This window comes from Cydia pomonella, chromosome 12 (genome assembly GCF_033807575.1).
Source record: "Cydia pomonella isolate Wapato2018A chromosome 12, ilCydPomo1, whole genome shotgun sequence".
Lineage (NCBI taxonomy): Eukaryota > Metazoa > Arthropoda > Insecta > Lepidoptera > Tortricidae > Cydia > Cydia pomonella.
The window spans coordinates 9855299-9878857 of NC_084714.1; the positions used below are offsets into that span (position 1 = coordinate 9855299).

The 23559-nt window shown below is 39.1% G+C and overlaps 5 protein-coding genes and 1 long non-coding RNA gene across 8 annotated transcripts in view; 5 read left to right on the forward strand and 1 right to left on the reverse strand.

Annotated features, from left to right (window-relative positions):
• Positions 1-1686, forward strand: part of LOC133523480 (uncharacterized) — a 31164-nt gene extending 29478 nt beyond the window's left edge. For both annotated transcript variants that reach the window (XM_061859108.1, XM_061859109.1), the window contains exon 9: positions 1287-1686. In XM_061859108.1, coding sequence (XP_061715092.1) covers positions 1287-1439 — 153 coding nt within the window. In that variant the 3' untranslated portion in view covers positions 1440-1686. The remainder of the gene's footprint in view (positions 1-1286) is intronic.
• Positions 1687-3191: 1505 nt separating this feature from the next.
• Positions 3192-3982, forward strand: LOC133523484 (aprataxin). Its single transcript, XM_061859114.1, has 2 exons — positions 3192-3719; positions 3805-3982. Exons 1-2 carry the CDS (start codon positions 3290-3292, stop codon positions 3960-3962), a joined length of 588 nt encoding a protein of 195 aa, XP_061715098.1. The 5' UTR covers positions 3192-3289; the 3' UTR covers positions 3963-3982.
• Positions 3983-4902: 920 nt separating this feature from the next.
• Positions 4903-22826, reverse strand: LOC133523479 (uncharacterized). 2 transcript variants are annotated; one of them, XM_061859106.1, is made up of 5 exons: positions 22673-22826; positions 8255-8421; positions 7580-7805; positions 6810-7136; positions 4903-5642 (listed from the first exon to the last, which is right to left on the reverse strand). In XM_061859106.1, exons 2-5 carry the CDS (start codon positions 8388-8390, stop codon positions 5057-5059), a joined length of 1275 nt encoding a protein of 424 aa, XP_061715090.1. In that variant the 5' UTR covers positions 8391-8421; positions 22673-22826; the 3' UTR covers positions 4903-5056. The 2 variants fall into 2 exon arrangements, with proteins under 2 accessions (XP_061715090.1, XP_061715089.1); XM_061859105.1 differs by lacking the exon at positions 22673-22826 and adding an exon at positions 8954-9292.
• LOC133523487 (uncharacterized) lies at positions 10886-12029 on the forward strand. The gene is made up of 2 exons (XR_009800233.1): positions 10886-10968; positions 11773-12029. It is a non-coding gene; the product is annotated as an uncharacterized LOC133523487 (long non-coding RNA).
• Positions 15480-19141, forward strand: LOC133523874 (uncharacterized). The gene is made up of 2 exons (XM_061859628.1): positions 15480-16137; positions 16203-19141. Exons 1-2 carry the CDS (start codon positions 15480-15482, stop codon positions 19139-19141), a joined length of 3597 nt encoding a protein of 1198 aa, XP_061715612.1.
• LOC133523481 (uncharacterized) lies at positions 19494-21583 on the forward strand. The gene is made up of 2 exons (XM_061859110.1): positions 19494-20551; positions 21356-21583. Exon 1 carries the CDS (start codon positions 19596-19598, stop codon positions 20538-20540), a length of 945 nt encoding a protein of 314 aa, XP_061715094.1. The 5' UTR covers positions 19494-19595; the 3' UTR covers positions 20541-20551; positions 21356-21583.
• Positions 22827-23559: the final 733 nt, after the last annotated feature.

The following is a 23559-nucleotide window of genomic DNA, read 5'->3' on the forward strand; positions in this document are numbered from 1 at the left end:
CACATCAATTGCATCTCTAGGGTCGTGGACAACGTAACCACACCGTTCACGAGGTTCAAGGAAAACCTCGAGTACACTGTCGTAACGCCGGGAGAGCTGTTCCACCGGACGCCGTTGGAGGGGACGTGTGCCACCCTGCCATTTCCGTGATGGTGGAAGCGGCGTTAGGGGCCTTGATGTTCATGTCAGCTCTGCTGGTGAGATCATTAAACCGAGACCACCCTTTTCACGAGGCTTATGGATAAACTAGAGTACACCGTGGTGATGCCGGGGGAGATGTTCCACCGGACGCCGCTGGACGTGTGCCACCACCATGATGGTCGTTGCGGCGTTAGGGGCCTTGCTGTTTATGTCAGCTTTGCTGGTAAGAACATTATACCTGGAACATCACGAGGTTCATGGATAACCTCGAGTATACCTTCGTGATGCAGGGGGAGCTGTTACACCGGACACCACTGAAGGGGACGTATACCACCTCCGTGATGGTCGCTGCGGCATTAGGAGCCTTGCTGTTCATGTCAGCTTTGCTGTTAAAATTATACAAGGGTACCATTTCATTCACGCGCGAGCGGCGCGAGATTCAAAGAGAACCTCAAGTACGCTGTAATGATGCTGGGAGAATTGTTCCGCCAAACATTGCTGGACACGTGACACGTGTAACGAGTGCCACCTCTATGATGGTCGCTGCAGCGTTAGGGGCCTTGCTGATGTCAACTTTCTGACCGGACACCGGTTTATCCCGGTCAATCTAAAGCATAGCCAACATTGAGAGTGTCTGAGTTTACATACACATTAAACTTGTTACCATCCCCCTTTCACACATATACACCGTGTTTTTATTGAATTCCGTGAACTCCGGGATATGGGTAAGCACGTTTAAGGAAACTAAATGGCATAGTTAATTTACATATATATACACGGGCATTACATTTAATTCAACCAAATAATTGAAAACTTTGACATATAAATGTCATTTCGAACATCGATTGTCCGAGATAGTATTTACTATGGTACGGTAGTATTTACGTTTAGTAGCAAATGTGCACACTCGTATTAAAGACTAATCAATATGTAAACAAGGCCTAAGGCAAGTGTATACGCTCGTAAGGGCCTTATAAGATAAAAATAAATTATTGATTATCCCCGAAATTGAGTTAATTAGATTAGTGGTGTCTTTGAGAAAGTTACTTATTTTAAGCTCAGAAACGAACCCTTAAAATTAACGGAAATAAAAAACACGGTGTATTCTACATTGTACTGGATTTTAAAAGAAATTAATGTTTCAGATGTGTTACCTGGCGACACGCTTGAACTCCACAATGCTCAAAAACAACAGCTTACAAGCGCCGTCCGGCAAAAGTTTCGAACAAATTCTTAGGGAGCTTGCACACCACTCACTTCCTGACTCTGGTTACACAGGGCGGCCCACCTTGCAGTGAAAATAGTGTATTATACATAAATACAAATAATTAACCCATTATGTAATAGATACCTACATATCGTTCTTCTGATATAATATAATTAGGTTACCTCTTAGCGCTTATTTATTTAATTAGATACGTAGGTATAGTATTTATTCATTTCAAATGTGAACTTATGACTGAAAAACCACAAGTTATATAAGATAGCTATAAAATTTTTCAGTCATGACTGTTGCTTATAAAATAGAATATAATGATATTAATGATATTAGTTTTATTAAAATAGGTAGTAAAGTGATTACTATAAGCTTTAAAATAAAATTAACTAGAATATACGTAGTTTCATTTTAACATTTATGTTAAGTTTCAAATAAAGTTCAGTACATACCTACTTGTCACGAACCATGTGAATAAAATTACTCTCGTCTTAGGCACAAACTCAAGTCACCAACATAATCCTATTTAATTACACCTTGTATTTAGTTCCTGTAGACTGATTCTCCTACGTACTTCTGCATGAAATTAATGAAGCACTTAGCGCGAGTGTTGAGCCGATTCGCACCTTGAATTCGCGATACATTCATCGAAGGGCCTAACGCCAACCACTTCGTTCGTCTATTTGCCTCTTTATCGCTCGAACATGCAAGAAAAATAGAGAAGCAGTTAAGGAAATTTCGATTTTAGCAATAGGACATCTGAGGGCAAAAGGTTTTTCATTTCATTTATTTATTTTCCATTCAATCAGCACTAACAGCTAAACCTTATGTGCTGATTGGCATTATATTACTTAATACAGTCATCGCTAAAAACGAAAAGAAATAGATATACATAAGTTACCCCGTTTTATTGGAGGAAAAAAAAGTTGGGAAAAAGATTTTTCAATTTTCTGTCAGAAAATCGATGTCATTCATCTTAAGTTTAACTAACTTGAACAATTTTCCTCTCGTCGTCGCGGCCGAATATTCGAATATAAAAACATGTCAAACATTTGAATTTGTCGAATAATCAAATTGCAAGCCCTGCATAGAACGCACGCAGAGGCAACACCGGCCAGGGTTTAAGTAGGACTATTGAGAGTTCATGGAATCTAAAATGAATGCGATGGAGTAAATTCTGAGCTATGGAATATTAAACATAAATTACTATTTCTTTTTTTATATATTTTAATTTTTTGGATTGAATTTTGGGGTGACACCCAGAATTTCCGCACGCACCGGGTGCCACCCATGCTAGCTACGCCACTGCCTATATACTTACTTTACTCTTTTGTATTCAAACCGTAAACTGTGAAGTCATACAATTTTCAAAGAGCGTTTTGGGCGCGAAAGCATGGGTCAAAATATATATTCTGAATTTAATTACCCTAAAAAGCCGTTTTTAGGGTAATAGTTAAATTTTAGGGCAACGTGTGGTTAATGTAGAACGTATTACAAGCGTTTCAAAAGATTGGAAACAACCCTATTGACGAACTTCAAATTTCGCGGTTATAGCCCAGGGCTGTTACACTAATTACGTCTTTATGAGAATAAAAGAGAAAGATCCCCGCAATTTGCGAATTTTGGTTTTCGCGGTAGGCCCCCAGAGTAACTACAAAGCGTAGAAAGAGTAAAGTGCCACGAAATGGCGTCACCTCCGTATATTGCAAAATTGGCAATTTGATTTCCCGTCTGGACGGGCCTTAACTTCTAATTACGAACGCTTCCTTTGTAATGTCAGTTTGACATTGACATTTAAATAGAAATTAAAAACAAAAAGTGTAGGAATCGATTTCAGAATTAATTGTTCAGTGTTAATGTATTCTCTTTGCTACTAAGAAAAAGGATTGTTTTATAAATCGTAGGGTTAAATACCTAATATCAAGACTGAAAATGAGTAAAAGGAGTGCAAGTATGTTAGGAGACGCGTGTAAAACTACCAAACAACCAAGACACTGGTCGCTGGGACTGTTAGGATCCATGAAAGACCCAGAGTTAATCGTGAAACAGTCTGACCGAGTTGTAATTATTCGAGATAAATATCCAAAAGCCAAAGTTCATTACCTTATACTGCCACAGGAGGACATAAATAGTATTTACAATCTCAATAAGAGTCACATTAGCCTCTTAGAAGAATTCGGAGATTTTTATGAAGAGCTAAAAGAAGACCATCACGGAACCACCCTCAAGGCTGGTTTTCATGCTGTACCAAGTATGCAGCGCCTACACATGCATGTTATAAGTACTGACATGATTTCACCATGCCTGAAAACTAAAGTACATTGGAACAGTTTTGTTACAAAAAACTTTATTCCTTACCAAGGCAAGTACTCCTTAAATGGCTATTATTGATGTTTTATTTTCTATTTATTGTGAACTGAATATCTAATGTTTTTTTTTCTTCACAGATGCACTCAGTGAGCTAAAAGAAAATGGAAGTATTAAGAAAATATCAAATGAAGCTCACAAGACCCTAATGGCTACGGATTTACAGTGCAACCAATGTAATTTTAAGCCTAAAAATATGCCTCAACTTAAAGAACATTTGTTCTCTCATGCTAAATAAACATAATATCTTAGATTGAACCACTTATTTTTTTCTCAAATGTTTTCTTACTACCCATCTTTATAAATATAAGTCAGTAATTGTTTTTAGGAAGAGGCTGTTTGTGTCTTTATAGTTGGTTCATGAACCAATCATGTCATGACATTCAATGGGATAAAGTCTGACCGAGCTAATACTGCATGGCATTTGCAATAACAAAGTATGACAATGTCATTGTTAATGTCAAATTTCTATGAAAATATGATAGAATCATCAACTCCTTGATGGAGCCATAACACGAAAAAATTGATTGTAGACAAAATTATTGACAGACAAAAATGCTTTCATACTCCAGATGTTGTCATCTATAGGTAGCACTTCTCAACCGATTCTCATTAAATTTTATGAGCAGGTTCAAGAATCCACAGCAATTTTCACTTTCCAAATTTCGCCTTCCCATACAAAATTTCGTTCACATTTTTAAAACTATGTGTTGGATTGTAATGGAACTGCACATAGAATAACATAAGGTATATGATTATTTTATATAGCTACAGCTTATAACACTGTATGAAAAACTCAAATTTGCTGTATTTTTTAACTATGGTATATGAAGCTACATAAACTAATTACAGGCATACCTTACCTTATCCTATTGTAAGTTTCAGTTTCAGAGCAATCTATGAGAGCATAACTATGTTTGTAAGGAGAGTGTAACTTACTGCGGACTTGTAAAAAAAATTGTAGATTCTGTTTTTGGAAATTTTACAAAATCGCGTAGCCATAGGGGTTCGCGAGGTCTATACCTCACAGAGCCACTAGTTTATTATCAGGCAACAAAGGCCCATAGGTACAATTAATTACCATAATATTGTTTTTCTTTTATTACTAAAGGGTTTCTCAAATCGATCACAATTAGCATCTTGTAATCTGTGGTGCCGAAAATTTAGAGAAACCAACATTCTATACACTGAATTGCACTTTATTCATTGCCAAATAGATTCTCCATGTACTATATAGTACTACAGTCATGCCTTAATTTTACAACATTTTGAACTTCTTTTTTTTTACCTATATTTTATAGACAATTAGCTACTGTACAAGTACACTTACTGTTAACTACAAGTATTGTTATCATTAAATGGTACTTTGCTAGATCGAGGGCTGTCATCTAGAAGCGATGTAGAAGTATCCAGACTTTCATCAGCATCTGGGGTGTATAAGGACTGATTTCGTCTTTTAAATGTCTTTTTACCTACAGACAAAGGTGTAACACATTCATTGGTGCTGTTCATTTGAGAAGGTGTCTCTGGAGAAAACAAAGAGTTTGTACGAGACATCTCACTGTCACAATCACTGGGTGTCACTGGTGCTGGTAATGACATTTTTGCTTTGACTGGTGTTGATAAAACGCTTACCACTGGCTCTGGGCTAGTAACAATATTGCTAGATGTTATCACATTTGGTTGTTTCATTACTCTACCGGTTCTTGCTGTTAATACTTGTAAGGGATCGTCAATACAAAGTTTTTCACACAAGTTCACAGTTTGTGGGTTAGCGATTGGATCGGTGGGCACACCACGGCGAGAGTTGGGGTCATACACTGGAGCAGTCATTACAAAATTATCCTCCTTTATTAGCAAGTCTCCCATTAAGTTAACAACTGCTTCTTTTTCTCCTGTTGTTGGTGTAAAATCGTACCTGAAAATTATCAAATGCATTTATAGTGTCTTTTAATACTTTGATGACCAGTTTGGCCTAGTGGGTAGTCACCCTGCCTACGAAGCCGATGGTCCCGGGTTCAAATCCTGGTAAAGGCATGTATTGGTGTGATGAGCACGGATATTTGTTCCTGAGTCATGGGTGTTTTCTATGTATTTATTTATAAATACATATTTATATATTATATATATCGTTGTCTAAGTACCCTCAACACAAGCCTTATAGAGCTTACTGTGAGATTTAGTCAATTTGTGTAATAATGTCCTTATTTATATTTATTTAATATATTTATACTGTCTAGCCGCTAAACAAATAATAAATTGGCCCCACTACTTTATGTTACATTACCGCTGTTATAAGCCCAGAAGTACAATTAAGCATAATAAATCAACTTTTTTTGTCAAGTCCAATTTTACGTTTTGAAATTATAAATCAGTAGGGTAGCAGTTTTCATACGAAAATTAACTAAAATTTAAAAAACTATTTAATGTCATCTACAACATGACGATTCTCGCGGCGTTGTATGTGGGCTGTCAGTCTTCTTTATTTACTAGACAATAAATTATAAATTATAGCCTTCAAAATGAAATTTAAAGCCGTACAAAAAGCCCGCATATTTGACCAATGTATCCTGCCAGTTCTCACTTATGGAGCCGGAACCTGGGTCTTCACCAAGGACATACTACATAAGTTAAGCGTTGTCCAACGGGCGCTAGAGAGAAAACTGGTTGGGATCACATTGAGAGACCGTAAAACGAATGAGTGGCTAAGACAGAAGAGCAAGGTTACCGATGTTGTAAAACGCGTAGCCAGACTGAAGTGGGAATGGGCCGGTCATATAGCACGAAAAACCGATTCGTGGAGCAAACGTCTACTGTAGTGGCGACCATGGGGGGAGAAACGTCCTCAAAGTAGACCCCAGATGCGTTAGGACGACGACATCAAAAGGACTGCGGGGAAGAAGTGGCTCCAGGTCGCACAGAACCGTGACGAGTGGCATAAAATGAAGGAGGGCTACACCCAAAAGGTAGAGAAGGGCTAAAGAAGAAGAAGAAGAAGAAGAAGAAATTATAGGTTGGAACTGATTTTCTAATGTGACATACTGTTGTCATGGATGGAATTTTTTTAAGTATTTTAAAAAGGCACCTTTCATTGCCTCCTGGATCAGGCATATGACAATCAACATTTTTAACTGACATGAGGTGATTTGTATTCTTCAGCACAGCCAACCACTCCACATCATATCTCAGTTGTTTGTCACCATCATACTCTGAAGGTAAATCCAATATCTGGAGATGCCTGCGCTTGGGCAAACACTTGTCAAGTGCCAGGAACTTCGTTTCCCCTTCTTCATGTTTTACCAGGGCTGCAAAAAGGCAATGCAAGTGTGCAGCAAACCAATAGTCCGGCTTTAGCTCTTTCAGCAGTTTTGTGGCAGGAGGGCTTCCTAGTTGATTAGATTCAATGTCGTCCCTGAAAACAAAGCAATAGTAGTTTTAATTATTTGACTAATAATATTGGAGACACTTGGCAAATATCTACTAGCTTGTACAAACGCTTGAATGTCATTTACACGCTTGCAAATGCATTATTGTATTCCAGACAGTATAGTATCCATATCCTTTGAACTGTGCACAAAAACTGACACTGGCCTAGATTGGAGCCCCAGAGCTAAACACCCCATTCTTATGCTTAACACATTCACTGCTGGGAACCCACCTGGTGGGCGCTCGTGAAATTTGTTCAGATGCCGGACAACCCGCTGGGCGGGTTGTTTTGTACGCGGCTATAGACCACCGGTTTCTGGGGTAGTGTGCCGTTTTTTGCCTGGCAGTGAATGTGTTAACTATGATTGTGGATGCTTGTTGACTTGCCAAGGGTGTAAAATAAACATAAAATTAGCATAATATATGTACCTGAAAAATGGTTTTCTTCTTAACAATTCCTCTTTATTCCCATAATCAGTGATACCTTCGGGCCAGTCATGAGACAGCATAACATGCACCTTCTCTTTCAGCTGGCTCAGACGGAAGACATCCAGGGCCCTGATGTGGTACACAGACCGTAAGGAGTTCTGGTTGTAGGGGGGACACTCCCATAGACCCTGAAGATAGTCTCGCCCTTTGAAGATACCAGACATACCTGAAATGATAGAAGTAACTTTTACAGACTCAGCAGTATAAAAACAACCTAATAACTTTTTGTACTTTATATTCTCATAATACCTTCCATAAAATGCTATTTGATGTAATTGACAAAAGGATGGCTGTATCAGGTGACCATCCTGAGACATAAGTGATTTCTAAGAATAAAGAGAAATATGCAAATAAATTAAACTTCCTATATTCTCAAATATTTTTCAAAATATCACAGGGAAAATAGAGCATCACAAAGCAGGGCAAAGCCGCCCTAGCCCATGGCCTCATACTTAAGGGGGCCTGTGGAAGCAAATCTTTTTTATTAAAGAAAAAGACCTTACAGATGCTAATTCTCCCATGGCTAGATTCACGCTACACCGCTGCATCACAATCAAGGGGACATTTTTTGTTCAAAATATAGGATTCAAAAGGAAAATGTAGTCTTGGTTTTACCTCCAATTCTCAAGTTACCGAACTTGACCACGCCAGCTCTGCCCATGTAGTAAATGTTCGGGGCCACCCATCCCCCATAGGGGAGCTCTTGCAGATAGTTGGATGCTTCATGGTTTCCGCCAATAAATATTGTCATAACTGGGGCCTTTTCCTCACCACTATAGTACCTGAAAAATAAATATTGTTATGAATTCCTGGTCACATTGCCTAGAACATACTTGTATTTTCAACACAGTATAGTGTATACTGAATGTTTGAAATTCTGAGAGGCCATGGATGCTAGGTGCTCAACTGTTCCAATTTAATTTATCAAATGCTATTATTGTTTCTATAATTGTTAATACTTATAATTATTATTGCTGTTAGTCTAAGTTTCGTGACGCATTGGTTCAACTGTAATGTCATAAAACAAGATTATTGGTATCTCCTAGGATTTCACAGGCCTATTAATCCCGGTCTACACGTAGAGGCCCCTTGAAGAGCTTCAATGTCATGTAGAACGCCTGCTGGAACCTGTTCACAGGCGCAACAATTGAACCCTTGAACCGGTTGCAGCGGGCATTGGGACTATTGTAAAAAATGTGAACAGTCTATGGATTGAAGTTTGAGTGGACAATGAGACTGGGTTATTGCAAAAACGACCGGGCGCCTACCATAACAAACACCATTATTATAATGACAACATAAAACATAACCTACTTATAAAACGTGCAAATGTGCTGGTATTTTTCAGGCACTGCCATTGCTCGTAGATCATCTTTATTCCGCACCGATTGGAAATCTCCGCAACATATCAATAAATCAATCTTTATTCCTTCCCTCTCTTGTAAAGTTATGATGCATTCGTATATTTTTTCTAATTCGCCATGGGCACAACCTTCGACAGCAATTTTCATGTTTACAAAATTTATTTATAGCTTCAAAGATATTTCTGGGATAATTTTTGCCCCATTCATTCAACAACACTTAAGTAGAACTAAATTAAAATAATGAAGAAATCCCAAGGATAGAGCAAGCGTTTGACAACAATCAAACTGTCAGAAAACTGTCAATTTCTCATGCCACAGATACTATACAAGGCCAATAAATGTATACGAAATTTTAGAGTACTTTTTATTGATACTAATCTGTATCTTGATACTAATGATTTGTACCAACATAAGAAACCTGTTGCACATACTGCCAGTGGGGCGACACTCCTTTCGGGTATTCTCGGATCTATTCAGACTTTTTGCACGAAGACGAAGAAATGCTACCACATACACTGGGTGCAAAAGAAGTGCTGTGGATTCAGAGGACAAGCGTGGTCTATCAAAGATATACAAGAGATGCGAGTTATAACAAGTTCCCTCACTGTACTGTATATTATACACACATGACACAATGATCCGAAGGGCTTTCGAGGTGGAAAATTTGGATTTGTCATTACTATTTCATCACTAATAACATATATAAAAAACAAAACTACCTCATTTGGTGTAAGGCAACACCTCTTTTCTGGTACGATTCCATGTATTATTTATTCTAGTATCTTTTTGCCTTATGACAATATATTAAAATATATACTCTGGCAATTATAGGTTAAAAACGGTGGTAATAGGGTTGCCATAGAAAATATAATACGTGAAACATTGTAATTCATCTTATTATTATTTTGTTATTTATTCTATTTTAATAAAACCAGACCAGATTTTTAGGACACTTCCTACAGATAATAACAGAGAAAGGTGTATAGGGCCCTCCACAGTCGTGCGCGAATCGCGGCGCGAAGCTGCGAACGCGGACCACGCTTGTCCTCTGAATCCACAGCACTTCTTTTGCACCCAGCGTATGTGGTAGCATTTTTTCGTCAACCTGATCAGGCAGGTCGAAATCGTCATCTGATGGTGGATCATCAATGAATGGTTTTTCAATGTCCGCACACATCTCCGGTCTGGTATATTCTCGCACGATTAACCATTGCTGAAGTTGCAAACAGCTGAGTATTTGAGTCCTGCTTACCTGCAACCACAACTGCTGGTACAACCTTTTTTGCAGTTACACTTAGTTCAAAATTTTGCGAGCCGTTGAGAAGCCGTAGAAACTATTTGGCTCACTAAGACTATTAAGACTATATTGTCAATTAATTGCAAATTTCATCTTCTTGAAAGTGTGCATAGTGACTTTTACCGTAACTCCGGTTCTCGGTGGGTTTTTTTTACAAACACTGAAAAAGTCCTAAAATTCAATGGATTTTCTTGTACTTACTTTCGAATGATCCCAAGAGCTTTCGAGGTCGAAAACTTGGATTTGTTATTACCATTTCATCACTACCAACATATTAAAAAACAGATCTACCTTATTTGATGTTAGGTGAAATGTACCAATTCCATGGACTAAAAGTACATATTTGCTTAAATAAGTATCTAATATGTGTACTTACATCATCAACAGCATCACCATTTATATCGAACCGGACCAGAGATTCCTCCTTGACAACGTCATTAGCAGTTAGGTTGGGTATACTAGATAAAATTAAATCGTGTTAATTCGCAATGGTTAGCAAAAAAAACGTTTATTGTTACGAACGCCCCGGGAAATCTTGCCTGATGCGCATATGTGCCAGCTTTTGGGAATCAACAGGCCCTACGTGTCGCGACGAACGCGAAAATCCGATGCCACAATACTAATTCACCTGCGGCAACACCGAACAGCGCCCTCTAGGTGGAACTGTGGTAAGTTAACCAACGTAGTAAGTTGGTGAAGCTAGATTCAGTATGGCGCGAAACGCGCTAGTTCTATAAAATGTGATATAAAGTGAGGAAGCCTACAACTGTCCGGAATCATCTAAAGCTAAGTATTTTATTTACTTGGTGAAAGCTCGCAGTAGTGGTATGGTTTCTCTGTGCGATTATCTCCTTTATTCCTTTCTGGTTCGAGCTTGCCACGTGACCTTGACGTGGAAGCTATTGGGAGCCCATCTTAGGTAAGGCGGACTAGGGACTTATGATTGTGTAGGAGTCTGCGGCTTCGGCCGCAGATCCTCCTATATCAATGTGTAAGAGAATGGCAGGTTTAGCTGCTAGATGCTCCCCGTAAGGGGGGCGGCTACTATAGAGAAAGGCGTTAGGAGTTCTGTGGCTTCGGCTGCTAGGTTCTCCTTTATCCCCGTGTAGGAGTAAGGTGGCTTCGGCCGCTAGTTACTCCTTTATCAGCACGCAAGGGGCAGCTTCGGCTGTGGTACGCCCCCTTGAAACCAGAGAAAGGCGTTAGGAGTTCTGTGGCTTCGGCTGCTAGGTTCTCCTTTATCCCCGTGTAGGAGTAAGGTGGCTTCGGCCGCTAGTTACTCCTTTATCAGCACGCAAGGGGCAGCTTCGGCTGCGGTACGCCCCCTTGACTATACAGCTACTTAGGTAGTTGGCATTATGTAACCTACATCCGGCCGGGTAAGATGGGGCTCACTAGTAAGATATATAGATTTATGTGTGGAGGTTAATGGTTTGGAGAATACCATGTTCATAGAGCAATTTTACCCACAGATCTCGGGTGTCATACATTCAGCCGCCTTAAGATAAGCGAAGCAGATTAAGGCTCCTCTGGCCCAGGAGTTGAGGTGCAGAGAGAGTGAGGATGAAGAGTCCCTTATGGGATATGAAGGTATGTATGCGATGCATTCTATACCCCAATAGATCCCCCTAATATAACATATATATAAGTTGCCGCCTTTCCCCTCTTTACGGTCTCATTTATATACCGTAGGCGGCTAGGGGAGAGGCGGCCACAATGGTGGTTAATGCTGGGATTCAGCAGTTAAAGAACCAAGGCTTTGTTGAGAATAAATAATATAAAGAATGCAAAGCATACATCTTCACTATAGGCATATATGTTTACTATCGGAAATCATAGATGGCGCTAACAGTAGCGAAAACTGCGAGGTTTTATATTTTATGTGTACATTTTAAGGTGTTTTCTTATTACATCTGGTTCGATATTAATTTAGGCTTGTTTAAATAAAGAGGCTGGCATTAATATTCATCAATTGAAGATATTTTGAGTTAATAAGTCATGTTTTTATATACGTGAACGGCAGAACATCAACATTGTACGGAGCCAACATGAAGAAATTACATCGCGGTGACCGGAAGCAGTCACACGACATTTTCATAATGGATGTATTTTATTTTCCAATTAGAATGGAGTCGCAAATTAGTAAAAGAATAAACAAAGATGAATAAAAAAGGGATTGGTGCATTTGTCTATATTTATCAATTATGATATTTATTACTTTAAATTAAGTGATACACTATTGTGTAATAATGCCTTCGAGTTACCAACGTAACCGGAAAAATAGGCGGCGCGAACCGCCTAGAACAAGATGGCAGGTGTTGCCACACTAGGAAGATTATCCACCAAATCGCGGAAAATGTGCGGATTATCGGGATTCTCAAGAAAATTAAAGAAGAAAGAAAAATTATGTCGCTAAGCTGATTCAACATAGAAAAGTTATACGATAACCAATTTCCAATAAGACGCTTCAGTAGGTACGTCATAGCAAAGCGTACTTAGATATAAGTAGAAGATTTACTTTATTTTATTATACATTAGTTGTTAGAGTTGTGGATTTAATATGATTATAATAAGTAAACGTATGCGAGTCAGAATAACTAATAAGCATATTATAAGAAACGTACGTGTAGTAGATAAGAGTTTGTATGAGTAAGCACTCTACGTTTTACCTTTTATATTTACGTTATACTTTAGAACTTAAGTAGTTTTAAGAACACAAGGATGCAATCATTTATACGGAATCAACATAAAGAAGAAAGAAATTTGTTAAAGGCCCTAAATTCATTTCATATTTATCGAAATTTATGGGGTTTGAGTTGACTTTGGCAACACTGACTGTTGCAAAGTGAACGTTCCACCATTTTGAATCGTTGGCGGAAGATCTCCAAGCAGACGCGAGTTCCCCGGGAAGGTTCCTCAAATTATGCTGGTAAATATTGAGAATATTATAATTTAAAGGGCACCAACAAAGGGATAAGCGTGTAGATAGGCAAGATTGTGAAAAACTACGTATTTACTTCATAGGTACAGTGAACTCGCCGCCGCCAACCACACCGGACAAGACAACTCGGATTTGACGAAAACCCCCCTGATTAGACCTGCTATCGGACTAGACTATTTCTCGGTAAGTTTTTAAACATTTACTTCACAGTGACAGAGCTCTATTCTGTAAAACAAATGCGCGCGACGAAAATTATTTCATAGCAAGCGATCCGACAGCATGGCGGCCATGATCATTTGGGTTTCTAACAAGAAAAGGAATCCGTTTTTAACTAAGTATCCTTCCGTATGTATGAATTATGAGTCGATTTCGTCTCCTACTTTATTGAAATAATTTCACTTTCTAGAAGTTGATAGTTGGGGACGACCGTAGACAAGAGTCAACCCTATTGTTTAGGTAACACGGCTCATATTAGTACGACTCAGTTTTAGAAATATCTAGAATTTTCCAAACAAGAGGCGAACCTTAGTAATTTTCCAAGCTTACTATAGGCCTTCTGGAATGTTATCTCGGGTTCCCTAGTTAGATAGTTTGGTATTATTACGCTACCTTATTTAAACTAAGAAAGACAATTTATTTCTTTGTGAATTGATTTACGGCGTATGTACAAAGGATTTAGTTGAGTAAGTAAACGTTAAGTAAGAAGTATAATTATATACAATATTATGTATATAGGCCTAAAGGGAACTTATACCTGATTTATTTTACATGCATTCCATATTGAAGTCCATGATTATATTATACGAAAGCAATTGTGGTGTGTATGTGTATATATAAGTTAACATCTTCTTTCCAGATTTATTGTGGTGACTTTTATGTGCAATTAGACTCATTAGATAAGTGATTCTTTGAAGTGTTCAAATAAATAAAATTAAAATGATTACTAAATAAATAAACCAAGCAAGTGAAATAAAATTAAAATTATTACTAAATAAATAAACCAAACAAGTGAAATAAAAATAAAATAATCATTAAATAGATCAATAAAACAAGTGAAATGGAAATAAAGTATTAATTTTCGTTGTGCTACGAGTGAGCTTGAATCAGAGACACCAACATTAGAGGTTGTGTTGTGGCAACAGTGTATAAACGTCAACATCACTTACTGACGTCGATGACGCTTGTATTGGTGTAACCTATAAATTATAAAGATAAAACTAGACACATTTATATGTAGGTGTGTATGTTATGTTGCCTTCCATCCTTGTTTTACTCCCTCTCATGATATTTAAATGAAACATCGGATTATAATTGGGTCAATGGTTTCATTCATGTAATTTAATTGACTTTGATTTTTATTCTTTTTTGGTTTCAAATTTGAAAGGATTTTAGAGATCATTAGTTAAATTTAGATTTCAATATTTTGAGATCATTAAAATAAAGAATAAATAAAATAATTTAAAATTAAACAACCTAAAGTAGTATGAAACATAGTTACTGCAAGGCAGTATTAATTAAATCTACAAGCGTAATCATTTCATACATAAGCAAATAAATAGGACTTTAGGTTAAATGGGTTTATTTCTATACTTTACAGGATTAAACAAGAAAAGAGCTTATACAAACAACATAATGGACGATTTGCTTTTAAGAAGGCTTAGGCTCATTAACGACAAACTCACCACAGACATAGAAGTTATTCCTGTTACCATTAATTCAGAGAACTTAGGGCAGGCTCAAATTACTTACAGTAAATTAGATGCATCTCTGAAAAGACTTGACAACGACTTGATGGAGTACTTTCGCTTGGCTTTGACACCTGCTTCTGATGAAATATGTTTACTGAGTGGATTGCAACTTCAAGCAGAGGAGACTTTGGCTGAACTTAAAGGGAAGATCGATCAAATAACTTTGAAAAGCAACGCTACAGAGAAACCTCCGGAAGCGAATGCCTCGTGCCGACTCCCTAAACTTCAGCTGCCGGTGTATAGTGGAGACGTGCTCTTTTGGTGTGAGTTCTGGGACTCCTTCAAGAGCAACATTGATTCAAGAAATCTGCCTGATGTTGACAAGCTCTCCTATCTTAAAGCCTCGGTGACGGGAGATGCCAAGAAAGCCATAGATGGTCTGTCAACTACTAATGCTAATTATAGAATAGCCATATCGATCCTAAAGGAGCGTTTCGGCAAGACCTCTCATCTCATTGACGCGCATTATGCAACACTATATAAGGTTAAGATGGCCAAAAGCACCGCTGAAGACTGTAGAAAGACATTCAACGAAGTTGAACGAAATCTCAAAATTTTGGAATCATTAGGTGAAAACATCAATCACAATCATCTTCGTTTTATGTTGCTGGAGAAATTTCCACCCGATCTAGTTTACGAAATTAAGCTGAAGGTTAATGATGATTCTATACAAGAAATCAGGAACCAATTAGATAGAATTATTACCGCAAAAGAGGATGCTGAAAGGATTTCAGGAAGAAAACGCACGCATGAAGCAGAAGATAGTACAGTCGGAACTCTACATATAAATGTGAAACGTGCAAGAAGCGCATATCAACCCAAACAGCAGCAAGGTCCCCCTAAGAAACAAAATCCTCAAGGAGGTTTTGATAGAAGACCGGAAAGGAAGAATAAGTTTGATAGTATTAATAAACCCAATAAATGGAACAGACCAAAACAAACTCCGACTTCTAACAAGGATCAACCAGAACCTCAGCAGGGCTCTTCGAAGGGGAGAACAGCGTGGACATGCATCTTTTGCAAAGGTGATCATTACAATGATAAGTGCTCTGAAGCTACTACCTTAGCAGAAAGAAAGAAACGACTTGGAAAGAAATGCTTCATGTGTTTGAAGTTAGGCCACTTTATAAAAGACTGCAAGAACAAACGTAAGTGTAGCATTTGCTGTAGTGAGACACCGCATAACAGAGCTTTATGCCATTTAAATTTTCAGAAGAATACTGCAATGAAGAAACAGTCCTGACGGTTCTAGGAAAGGGATTCACTACTCTTCAAACTTCTGTTGTTAGGGCTAACCCCCTAGATGATAAAAATAAACAATATAAATATAGACTTCTTTTAGATCCAGGCTCTCAGCGCTCCTATGTCACATTTCAAACTGCCAAGGAATTGAAGCTTCCCATTGAAGAGGAAAGTCATTTAACTATATTTACCTTCGGTGAAGATCCTCCTAAAGAAATACATAGTCCAATAGTTACTTTACAATTGCTGTCAAGGACAAATAAGAAGATAGTTATACAAGCCAACTGCGTTGAACGTATTTCAAGAGGATACATACCCACTGTCAAGTTGAAGGACTTACCGGAGTCATATATACTAGCGGATGACGGCTCGCTAAGCGGACAGGTGCAGATTCTGGTTGGAAACGAGTACTACTTCAACCTAATTTACGAGAAGAAAATACAATTGGGTAGTAACCTGTTCCTGGTCGATTCTGCCCTTGGTTGGATAATAAGTGGTAGAACAGAACCACAGCTTAGTGACGAGCCCTATGTAGTGACTTACGCTCAGACTTGTATAGAAACGAAGCTTCATCAACCTGACCCACCCCTTTGTGATGGAGACATAAAGAGCCTCTGGGAACTAGAATGTATAGGTATTAGTGATTCACCGAAAGCAACTAGAGAAGAAGAAGCAATCAAGTATTTTAATAATACCACTCTAAAATTAAATAATCGTTACACGGTAAGCTGGCCGTGGATAACTTACCCACCGGACTTACCCAATAATTATGGAATGGCTTTTGGTCGCTTATCAAGCTTATTGAAGCGTATGGATCAAGGCACGTTGTTATCATACGATGATACGTTTAAACAACAATTAGATAAGGGTATAATAGAAGTTGTACTTGCTTCAAGAACGTCAACGGATAACGTAGTTCACTACCTACCCTTCCATGGAGTATGCCATCGAGGGAAACCTATGAGAATAGTTTATGATGCTAGCTCCAAGAGCAGCAAAGACACCAAGAGTCTGAACGAATGTTTATACAGAGGACCACTCATGTTAGAAGACCTCACAGGTTTACTCATTAAATTTAGAACTCATCAGATAGGACTAACCTCGGATATTGAAAAGGCGTTCTTACAGATGGCGTTACACGAAAAGGATCGTGACGTAACCAGATTCCTGTGGCTCAAAGATACCTCTAAACCGATATCTCAAGACAACCTATTACACCTTAGGTTTTGTAGAGTTCCATTTGGCGTCATTTCGTCACCGTTTTTGCTTAATGCAACAATCAAACACCACCTGTCTAGTGCGGAACATCAACAAGTCAGACTAAAAGCAAATGACATATATGTGGACAACTTTGTTTCGGGTTCCAGCACTACAGATGAAGCGATGGAGCTCTACAGAAATCTAAAAGGATCTTTTCAAGATATTTCAATGTCACTCAGGGATTGGAGCTCAAATTCTCGAGAATTTATGAAGAAAGTTTCTGATACATGTAAAGAAGATAAAGTAAAGGTACTTGGTTTAGAATGGGACATTAAGAAAGATACTCTTCAATTGAAACCTAACTTGCAAGAGGAAGCAGTCACAAAAAGAGGAATACTGAAGACTATTGCATCAATCTATGATCCATGTGGTTATGCCGTGCCCTATACTCTATCATCTAGACTCTTTCTACAAGGACTCTGGAAGGCTGGAGTGTCGTGGGACTCGCCATTGTCAAGCGAACTAACAGAAGAGTGGAACGTCATCAGACAGAACTTAGAAGCCATTAGGGAAGTGTCAGTGAACAGATGCTACATGAAGACACCAGTGGGAAAAGGCTACCAACTTCACTGTTTCACTGACGCCTCCCTACAGGCTTATGCAGCATCAGTCTTTTTAGTCAACGGCTCGGGGAAAAGCTTCATCATTGGTAAATCCCGTTTAATACCAAGTAAAGATCAGGAGAGTCTCAAGATACCCCGTCTTGAACTATTAGGAGTACTGATTGGCAGTAGATTGATAAAGTTCGTTCTTAAATTCTTCCAGCAGAAGATAGCAAGGCAAGTCTTATGGACCGACAGCCAGATAGTCATAGAATGGTGTAAATCTGACAAACTATTACCACCTTTCGTTGCCAGGAGGATAGAAGAGATCAGAACAAATAAAGATCTGGAAATCAGATACCTTCCAACAGACCTAAATCCAGCAGACGTAGGCACCAGACCCACCTGTTCGAGAGAGGACGGGGAGAAATGGCTGAGTGGTCCACAATTTATAGTAGAAGATCCGAAGACGTGGCCAACTACATCCGGCAGTGGACCCACCAGTTCTCTCTTGACTGGGGAGGGTCTTGGGATCCAAGAAGATGAAGAACTGATGGAAATAGATGATCCAGATATACCTAATGTTAACCCGGTGGAAACGGAAGATGGCACAACTGCAAAAGAGATAATAAATCAAGAGAATGGTCAGATGCCAGACAATAAGTTTCAAAAATTGAAAGAAATTCAATCAGAGTATTTTCCTCTAGAAGTAGAGGGAAAAGTAACTAGTTTAAGTTTGAATTTAGGCATATTTAAAGATATAGATGAGTTACTGAGGTGCAAAGGTCGTATGAAACACACAAACTGGTCATTTGACAAACGCTATCCTATACTTATTCCAAAAAATTCAGATTTCACCAACGAAATTATAATAAAGACTCATCAAGAAAATAAACATGTTGGAGTGAGTCACACGTTAGACAAGATAAGGGAAACATACTGGATTCCACAAGCAAGAAGCCAAGTTCAAAGGATCCTGAAGAAATGCCCTGAATGTATGAGACATGACGGAGGGCCATATAGACTACCGGAAACTCCTGCTTTACCGAAAGAGAGAGTCAACTATAGTTCTCCATTTACATACGTTGGTACCTGGGACCACTTCTAGTTAACAATGGGAATGGCAATTGCAAAAGGTGGATTAGCCTATATACATGTTTGGCTGTAAGAGCCATTCACCTAGAAGTTGTAAAGGACCTAACAGCGGAAGAAGGTTTATTGGCCTTACGCAGGATGATTTCAGCAAGAGGAGTGCCTATCTTGATAACGTCTGACAACGCAGCTCACTTTAAGTTACTCTCGGAGATTCTTCAGAATCCATACTGCGTAGATAAAGAAATAAAATGGAAATTTATACCACAGTTAGCACCATGGCATGGAGGATTCTACGAGAGATTAGTCGGATTGGTTAAGAACTGTATGAAGAAAACTTTACAGAAACATTTATTGAATGACAGCTGGTTACAGTGGTTAAAGAAATAGAAGCGGTTCTTAACACAAGACCTTTAACTTACGTGGACTCGGAGCCTGATCATGTATTAAAACCTTCAGATTTTCTTACCATGGGAAAATGTATCATTATGGAAACGTCAGGAAAGGATCCTACTACGTCACAAGGAACGGTGACTAAAGACAATTTAATTAAAGGTTGGAAGAAAGCACAGATAATTCTAAGAGAATTTAAAGAGATGTTCGAGAACCGGTATCTCCTAAATTTGAGAGAAAGATATTCCCACCATCCTAAAGAACCTAGGGTAATATCCAAGTTGGCTCCAAAGATAGGTCAAATCGTGCAGATCAAAGGTGACACGAAGAACAGAGTCAATTGGAAAGTTGGGAAAATAGTATCTTTAAGAAAAGGCGCCGACGGTTTATGTAGGGTTGCCACGGTACGAGTAGGAGATACAGAGTATACAAGATCTATCGCGCATCTCTACCCGTTAGAGATCGAAGATGGAGAAGAACAGTGTAAACAAACATCATCTTACGACGAAAGCGCAGAAGAACCTCTGCAACTTCCTAATCTACCCCGTTCGTCACGCAGAGATGACATGACGGTGGATTCCGTCAACGATGTTGCCGAATCCGAGTCTCTTTCTGAGCAAAGATGCACGCAAGCAGTCAGAGATAAGCCAGAAGAAGAAGTACAACCTTATGCCTCGCCAGTAGAGGGAAGGAGTTCCTCTCAACGAATCCTAGAGCCTATGTATAGTGAGTCAAACGAGCCTAAGCCTAAGTCTATGTCCGAACCAGAACCGTTCGCGGTCGTCGACCTCGAATCTTACGAGCACACTAAGCCAGAATCACACAACCTGGAGGAGGTTACGCTAGGCAACGAGTCAAGACCTAAGAGAGCCGCAGCTCTTCGAGCCTTTGAGAAGATCAAAGAATGGACCAGCAATCTAGTCGCCCTATTCCTGCCTGTGTTGGGGAGTGTCGCGACGAACGCGAAAATCCGATGCCACAATACTAATTCACCTGCGGCAACACCGAACAGCGCCCTCTAGGTGGAACTGTGGTAAGTTAACCAACGTAGTAAGTTGGTGAAGTTAGATTCAGTATGGCGCGAAACGCGCTAGTTCTATAAAATGTGATATAAAGTGAGGAAGCCTACAACTGTCCGGAATCATCTAAAGCTAAGTATTTTATTTACTTGGTGAAAGCTCGCAGTAGTGGTATGGTTTCTCTGTGCGATTATCTCCTTTATTCCTTTCTGGTTCGAGCTTGCCACGTGACCTTGACGTGGAAGCTATTGGGAGCCCATCTTAGGTAAGGCGGACTAGGGACTTATGATTGTGTAGGAGTCTGCGGCTTCGGCCGCAGATCCTCCTATATCAATGTGTAAGAGAATGGCAGGTTTAGCTGCTAGATGCTCCCCGTAAGGGGGGCGGCTACTATAGAGAAAGGCGTTAGGAGTTCTGTGGCTTCGGCTGCTAGGTTCTCCTTTATCCCCGTGTAGGAGTAAGGTGGCTTCGGCCGCTAGTTACTCCTTTATCAGCACGCAAGGGGCAGCTTCGGCTGTGGTACGCCCCCTTGAAACCAGAGAAAGGCGTTAGGAGTTCTGTGGCTTCGGCTGCTAGGTTCTCCTTTATCCCCGTGTAGGAGTAAGGTGGCTTCGGCCGCTAGTTACTCCTTTATCAGCACGCAAGGGGCAGCTTCGGCTGCGGTACGCCCCCTTGACTATACAGCTACTTAGGTAGTTGGCATTATGTAACCTACATCCGGCCGGGTAAGATGGGGCTCACTAGTAAGATATATAGATTTATGTGTGGAGGTTAATGGTTTGGAGAATACCATGTTCATAGAGCAATTTTACCCACAGATCTCGGGTGTCATACATTCAGCCGCCTTAAGATAAGCGAAGCAGATTAAGGCTCCTCTGGCCCAGGAGTTGAGGTGCAGAGAGAGTGAGGATGAAGAGTCCCTTATGGGATATGAAGGTATGTATGCGATGCATTCTATACCCCAATAGATCCCCCTAATATAACATATATATAAGTTGCCGCCTTTCCCCTCTTTACGGTCTCATTTATATACCGTAGGCGGCTAGGGGAGAGGCGGCCACACTACGAGTATACAATTATACATACCAATATAAATCCCATAGAATAGGTTTCTCTTTAGGGTTCCGTAAAAAAGGTACAAAACGTTTTTAGTGAATATCAACGTTTGTATAACTACAATATTGTTTACATCTAGCTAAGAATTGTAGAGCATAAATTATGTGACAAGTAATGCTCTAACCCCCTTATTCATAAACGTGTACTAAAGTTACGATGCCGATGATCACCGTTTGTCCCTTTCCGACGTATTAGTATGATGGAACGGGACAAACGATGATCAGCGGCATCGTAACTTTAGTACATGTTTATGAATAAGGGGGTAAACATTTAAAAACATTTTTAATATAGGATAGAGTGCGCAGATCGCGCAGTGGTCAGCCATCGTAGTATAACACAAGGTCAATCGTGAATATCGATGAATAATACCTTCTATAAAGTTAAATATCATTTACTGATCATACACAGGTTTTTAAATGAAAGTTGTCTGCTTTGTGGACAAAAGTTAAGTGCTTGAGTCCAAAAAAATACACATACAGGCATCATACAGGTTAATATTAAGTACCCCCTTGTTTGAGATCGATTTTTGAGATATGATGATTATAGAACAAATTATTCACAGATATTATCAGTTGATCTTGCATCAGTACGTTTCGCTGACCGTTGTGCGTTCAGTGCCCTATATCTTGCAACCGACTGATCGCATGAAAAAATAATAAAACATGACTGGTAGCAAATTGTATGTTCTTCAATTCTTACTTAGATGAAAACAACATTGGACATGTAGAAACTTCGTTATCAGCGAAACACTGATTTTTATGTCAGTTGACCTTGAATAACTTCCGAGTCTTCCGACGCGGACACGGTCTAATGTGACAATATTTAAGAAAACCTGAAAGAGGCTATAACAAAGGTGTCTACAAGTATCCAGCTTACCATCCCTCATTCCGAGGTGAAACCGTTAATTTTTCTACACTACCTATTATTGATGTCGCACTTCTCTCGCACCAGTGAGATGTCGAAGTGGGATCAAATTGACACGTTAGGATTTTTAAAGTTCTTTCATGGAGAAAGCTTACCTACAGATTCCAGTCGCTTGCAACTCAGGCACGTAGATCTCCGTTAGTAGGCACGTATAGCGTGACGTCAGAGCGGCTCGCGCGCGGCCAATCGCGGGCCGAGGCGGCGCCAGCGCACGCGCGCACCGCCCACTGCGCCTCGGTGGGAAAACGAGGAAAACTGCAACGATCGTGCTGTGTAAACAAACATTATACCTAAATAAAACTAAAAATATTGTATGTAATAGGTACCTACACTTTAAAGCTACGTATACGGGTCACTATGAATGCATATTTCCATAGAAAATAATCTTTTTTTACATATACTGATAAGTGTACTTTCTACCTATGTAGATATTGATTCAATTTTTACTTCTTGCTTCATTAAAAAAATATGGAAAACGATATGTAACCAGGTATAACAAACACCTCAGGAGACCGGAGGGCTGGCCAAATACCTCGGCCAGAGGATAAGCCTGGCCATCCAAAAAGGTAACGCTGCCAGCCTTCTGAGTACCATAATATAATACATGAAGGTGACCTGGGGAGCATTTTTTATTTATAAATTTATTTTAAGTTCTATTATATTTTAGTTTTAATTTAATATATTACTCATATAACGCTATTTATTTAGGTAGATAGTTTCCTACTTTAAAACATCAAAAATAGGAGCTATTTACGCACCTAAGTACACAAATGCGTAGGTAGATAGTTGTAGTAAAATAGGATAATAAAATAATGCGTATTATCGTTAAGCTGGCGTTTAAATGCCTGTGTCTTATTAACGCTTTTTAACCGACTTCAAGATTTCAAAAGGAGGAGGTTATCAATTCGGTTGTATGTTTTTTTTAGTTAAAAACAAGAGAGCTTTTAGAAATAGAAAATATGTATTTGGCATAAAATCAAAC

Excerpts from the sequence above, each read along its gene's own strand:
- LOC133523484 (XM_061859114.1), top strand. The coding sequence starts at position 3,290 with ATGAGTAAAAGGAGTGCAAGTATGTTAGGAGACGCGTGTAAAACTACC. Across the intron at positions 3,720-3,804 it reads AAACTTTATTCCTTACCAAG|ATGCACTCAGTGAGCTAAAA; the intron begins GCAAGTACTCCT and ends TTTTCTTCACAG.
- LOC133523481 (XM_061859110.1), top strand. The coding sequence starts at position 19,596 with ATGGGAAAATGTATCATTATGGAAACGTCAGGAAAGGATCCTACTACG.
- LOC133523874 (XM_061859628.1), top strand. The coding sequence starts at position 15,480 with ATGGCCAAAAGCACCGCTGAAGACTGTAGAAAGACATTCAACGAAGTT. Across the intron at positions 16,138-16,202 it reads AAAAGACTGCAAGAACAAAC|AAGAATACTGCAATGAAGAA; the intron begins GTAAGTGTAGCA and ends TTAAATTTTCAG.
- LOC133523479 (XM_061859105.1), bottom strand. The coding sequence starts at position 9,150 with ATGAAAATTGCTGTCGAAGGTTGTGCCCATGGCGAATTAGAAAAAATA. Across the intron at positions 8,422-8,953 it reads CACATTTGCACGTTTTATAA|GTACTATAGTGGTGAGGAAA; the intron begins GTAGGTTATGTT and ends TTTATTTTTCAG. Across the intron at positions 7,137-7,579 it reads AGAAGAAAACCATTTTTCAG|GGACGACATTGAATCTAATC; the intron begins GTACATATATTA and ends CTTTGTTTTCAG.